At 39.7% G+C, this 5,506-nt stretch overlaps 1 protein-coding gene across 1 annotated transcript in view; it reads left to right on the top strand.

Moving 5' to 3' along the window:
- Positions 1–2,087, top strand: part of LOC102382213 (phospholipid-transporting ATPase IB-like) — an 81,222-nt gene extending 79,135 nt beyond the window's left edge. The window contains exon 3 of the mRNA XM_006038940.3: positions 2,040–2,087. Within this exon, the coding sequence (XP_006039002.1) occupies positions 2,040–2,076 (37 nt within the window). The 3' untranslated portion in view covers positions 2,077–2,087. The remainder of the gene's footprint in view (positions 1–2,039) is intronic.
- The last annotated feature ends 3,419 nt before the right edge of the window (positions 2,088–5,506 follow it).

The following is a 5,506-nucleotide window of genomic DNA, read 5'->3' as shown; positions in this document are numbered from 1 at the left end:
CCTGGTTTTTAATTTTCACAGCATTCTTTTCACTGTTGTTACACTGCTGATTTTAAGTTTGGTGAAATTGAAAATGTTAGTGACATGAATATTTTATTAGGCTAGATTCCTTAGTCTTTTTTTTTTTTTTTTTTAAGAATAAAGGAAATCTGGAGACTTCAATAATCAACCCAGTCATCCTCCTTATTGTTTTTGAAGGTTACTACATTGTACTTCAATTCATGCTTTGTAGTAGTAATATTTTAATTTCAAGGGTAGGGTGACTGCACCTCAACTCATGAAACAATAATAGCAAGGCTGTTTAATTTATGTACCGCTGTATTCAAAGCATCTATAAATACTAGTGTGGAAAATACTAGAAAGTTAGCATGGCCTTTGGCAGACTCCGTAAGTCAGTCTGGGACCACAGAGGCAGCAGAATATTGACAAAAGTGAAGGTCTACAAAGCCATCATTCTCCCAACCCTCCTTTACAAAAACCTGTGAAACATGGACCATCTACCAGCATTCTGTAAAGAAAATAAACCACTTCCACCTGTGTTGCCTGCAAAAGATACTAAAGCTCAAGTGGCAGGACAAGATTCCAGACACCATGGTGCTCAGAAGATCAGTTCTCCCCAGCATTCACACTCTACTGAAACTGGGGCAGCTGAGATGGGCTGGCCACCTTTCAAGAATGCCCAGTGCTTGCCTGCTGAAGAAAATCTTCTACAGTAAACTGTCAAATGGAGTATGCTCTTGCAGTGCACCAAGGTAGCGGTACGAGGACACCCTAAAGGTGTCTCTAAAGAGTTTCAGCATTGACCTGGAGTTGTGGGAGCAGTTTGTTCGCAACCGTCCATCCTAGAGGTCATCAGTCCAGAATGGAGCACTGGCCTTCGAACAGCAACACAGTGACAGAAGCAATGAAGAAACGTGTGGCTAGGAAAATGAAGGCTTCTCGTACCCAGTACTCATCACTCTTCTGCCCCTGCTGCAGTAGATTGTTCAAGACAAAGATTGAGCTTATAAATCACCTACATACCCATGTGACCTAGTCTCCACCCTCCTCCTCTTTCCTTCCTCTTTCTCTTTTCTCCTCCTTCCTTTTTTCTCCTTTTCTCTTTTCTTCCCCCGTTTCTTTCTTTCCCGCTTCTTTTCTCCCTTCTCCCCCTCCCGTCCACCCCATCCTCCTGCTGCTGGATGCAGTCGTCTTCACCTACGAAGAACACACAAAGATAAATACTAGTTAACTAATCCCCAAAATAACCTGGGTGTGATGAGCAAAATATTTTTGCTGTTTGTATAGATGGGGAAAAAGGAGCCACAGAGAAATCCCCCCCCCTTTCTGTATTCATTTGATATTCTTTCTAAAAATCAGAGAGGAGTTTCATCTTTCAAGTGCCCTTGAATGCCACATCCTGTTTGCCACTTAAGAATTATACTGACTATATATTTATATAACTGACAGTGCATTTTTTTAAATTTTTTTTAAGGTTTCTCTTTCTATTTTGTCCCAGCCTTATCATTGATGTAAGGAGGAAAACTTCAGTGTGATAATGTGTATGTAGGAGAGGCTTTGAAATTTAGTCCTGACTGTACTTTTTCAGAAATATGTCAGTAAGATGACTGCTCCTTACTTCTTCATATGCTTGTGATCTCATTTTGAGATTCATATTTGTGGATGTTGCTGGTTGTAATTGTCATTGTACAGTCTGTAATTTATTAGTTGCTCTTCATAATATAATAATTACAGTACAGTATTTTGCATTTATAAATATAGATTATAATGTTTCCTAAGTAGGCCTTTGTTTCAGTGAAGCAGCAAGCTCTTTATGAAGCTGTGTGTGTGTGTGTGTGTGTGTGTGTGTGTGTGCGCGTGCACATATATGTGTATATATGTATGTATGTGTGTGTATATGTACACATGTATATATTTTGAGCTTCATAAAGAGCTTGCTGCTCTGTGTGGTGTGTGTGTGTGTACATACATTCACTTACTTTCAGGAATATATAATCAGGAGTCTGTTCTTTAAACCATTCCTTTGCCTTCTCACACAGGGAACTTGAAGATCCTTTGGTGCACAGACTAACATAAAAGCAGCTATGTAGAGAACCAGGTCACTGGCAGAGAAATCGTCTACTTTCTCAAATGGCTCAAATTAACTCCATGGAAGTTGATTAATGTTGCAGCTTCCAGCCACTATAACAGCCCTCTCAGTTGTAGTCTTTCAAAAGAGAAAAGTAATACATTTTGGTATCTTCTAGTACACAAAGAACAAATTTTGATATACTGCAGCTCTGTGGAGGTTCCTTAGATAAATTTTGTGTGGAGATTAATGGTCATTTTAGTTAAACATCAGGTAGTCAGATATTCTCACTTGGCATAACCAGTGGAAATTTTACCACTTACGCTGTTTCACTGCCAGTTCACAGCAGGTGTTTAGCTTACCCCACTGCTTATTTCACTACGTCACAGAAGAATTTGACCTGTTGTTTGGATCTAGGTTTACACAGATATTGTCCCATGTCATGACTGCTCCTGAAGGGACAAAATACGAGCCCCAAGCAAGTGAAATACAAAGACTAGTCAACCTTGTATTCTATGACAGAAAGGCTGCATCACTTTTTAGACTTTGAAAAAGGTTTGTACCCTCAAGGACAAGCATGTATATTTTTTATTTTAATTTTTATTAGTCATATTTGGCCTGTGAGGAGGAAGCTGTGGGCCCAAAAGGTATTGCCACATTTTGTGGGTGCAGAGGAAGTTTTATTTGGACTCCAGAAGTGATATTTATTTAATCAGATAAATAAATGCACATAGACCTTGGACTAATGTATTCTTGCTGAATTTTATCTTTTAGTAGGTGTTTACTCTTATAAAAATAGTAGATGGCAAAGACGGCTACAGTCCTGCATTGGAAGAGGAGGTGCACCTGCAGGTTTTCCCATTTGTGAGTTCTGTGATTCATCTCTTGTTCCAAGTGCAGCTATTCATAAGATTGCAAACAATAGACCTTTCTCAGTTTTCCAACCAGACTGTTCTATTTGTGCTGCTTCCAAGCACTGTTCCAAATGGTTCTTGAATAGAAAAGGTTTCAGTCTGCATCTACCTCTCCCGCATCACATTGCCTTTTTGTTGTTATTAATATTAAACATGCTGTGGGATGTGGGGAAGTGGGGTTTCCTCTTTTTTTTCTTTTTTTGTAACTGTTTTGCAACACAATAGGAAACCTGCTTGAATGCTGTGACCCTGCCTCCTAAACATAATCAGCTGAATTCTTCATGAAGCCATTGCACAAGGGATATTTTGACCCAAGGTGTTGTGCGTCTGCTGGGTATTTGTAGCCCATACACTTTGGTATATGTTATTCCCCATAAAAATTTCAGAGTAAGAGGAATAAAGTGTGTGGGTGATAACAGTTAACCCATTCATGAGACTCCACATCAAAATTCGTCTCATTAGAAGGCTCATCTGCATGCAGAAGTTCCTGTACAATAAATTTGAATATGAATTTACAACTCACTAGTTTCTTTGCACTAACTCTCAGTGTGGATGCTCTTAATACATCAATAAGCTTACTCTCTCAGGAGGGTATATTGGCAAGTGTCCAGTGCTGCACTGATGCATATAACAACTACATACATCATTACACTGAAGTCTAGACTACCTCATAAAGTTCAACTATTAAAACTTTTGTGTGCGTCTACATCTGAAGCTCCTCTGTGATGGCAGAAGTCTCCTTCCCGCTGACAGTCTGATGTGTGTATGCAGCCTTCAGCTGGCTGGCTGTAGCAGTTCCTTCAGTAACTGGTGCCTTTTATGGGTGCGCTTCAATCTCTGGCAGCACAGCTGCTGCAGGGGAGCTTTGCACAGCCTACAGAAATGCATGGATGGGTGTGTTCTCAGATGAGTGGACTGTTGCTGCCAGACCTCCTGCTAGCAGAGACAGATGAGTGTAGATGAGGCTGTACTGCTCACTAGTATGAGCCTTTGATCATTGTAGACATGCTGTAATAATGTCCACATGAGGAGTAATGAGTGTGCTGTAAATTCACACCCGAGTTTACTACTCAGTAATTTCCTGTGTAAACAACTTCCGTGTTGTTAGTTCCATACGCTTGTCTCAATATTTTGAGCACATGGACCCTTTAAACCACCAATCCAGCCTAAATTGCCTTATCTCCCCCCACCCCCTCAAGCTTGGTAGAGATAGATCAAAGGCCCCTACAGCCTAAGCAATCTACATTTGCAGAGCCTTAATTTAAACTACTCAAGTCATGTGACTTACTGTAGATAATCAGCACTCTTCCCCGTTGCCAAGATTAATTTAATATTAGTCATCTCTTCTCCCCTATCTCTGATGGTCAAACAGAACTGCCGTTTTAATTAGCTGGTTAAAGAAACTAAGGAACAATGTGGAAAAATATTGTAAAATGTAAATCAAAGAAAAAGTGATGTAATTTCATAGGTTTAAAAGGGAAATAAAAATAAGTGGGTTTGGAATCCTCAGGGAAAAAGAGGAATGACTTTAAGGCTTTGCAGGAATGTTCCATTTACTTGCCAGGTGCTTGATACTGTAGAAAAACATTTTTTATCCTACTCTGGGCTGTTTTAATAGTACATTGCGTGTCAAATAAGACAGTGCACTTTAAAACTTCACAGGAAGAAGTTTAAAATGTAATTGGCACAGCAAGAGGAAATTTCAAATTAAATAGTTATAGTCTTCAAACAAAAACATTAATTGGGAGAGGGGCCTGGTGTGTTTTAACCCGATCGTACAATGTTTAACCATTTTAAAAGGAGTTATGTTGCTATTCTCAATTTAACATAGCATAAATTCATGGGACTTAATATATCATAAATTCACTATAAGCTTTTCATCCCCACTGGGGAATTTCAGATACATTTGCCAGTCAAGGACATTTTTAATATACTTAAGATATACTGTATATTCATTTACTAGGCTTTAGACCTAAACCGTAGTTGGATATGGCTTTCAGGAGTAATCTTTTAAAATGAAACTACAGTAAATTTGGCCCTGCTTTTTTATAGTAAGAATGAGAGAGATGGTATTCTCTGACAAGCTAAATTGCCCCACTATTCCGTTGTCTCTAGCATCAGGATTAGTTGCAAAATTGAGGAATTATACCCTTCCAGACTGGATAAAACTTGCAAAACCAGGGTTAGCAACTCTATCCTCAAATAAATACATCTGGTAAGAAATGTTTTTCTGTACATTTAGACTAGGGACAGACATTCAAAAAGCCTGAGCCTGAATTGATTCAGTCTTTGCAGGTTAGTCTAACCTGGCTAGTCTAAATCAGTTTGTAACCGTACAGACATCCCAGATATGCAGGCACATGCCTGCAGTGGTTTAGGCTAGAAGCTGGGGGGTGCTAGGGCAGCCTTCCCTTCCCCTTCCACAGGGCTGAGCTCAGGGGTGGGGGTGGGTGGCCAGGCCCCAGCAGGATTAGGGAGGGGCTCCCTTCCTCCTTGATAACAAAGCATTTATCAGCTGTTATCA

Source organism: Alligator sinensis, unplaced genomic scaffold (assembly GCF_000455745.1).
Source record: "Alligator sinensis unplaced genomic scaffold, ASM45574v1 scaffold2128_1, whole genome shotgun sequence".
NCBI classification, from domain to species: domain Eukaryota; kingdom Metazoa; phylum Chordata; order Crocodylia; family Alligatoridae; genus Alligator; species Alligator sinensis.
The sequence above is the reverse complement of the archived record's forward strand: the minus strand, read 5'-3'. Positions and strand labels throughout refer to the sequence as shown.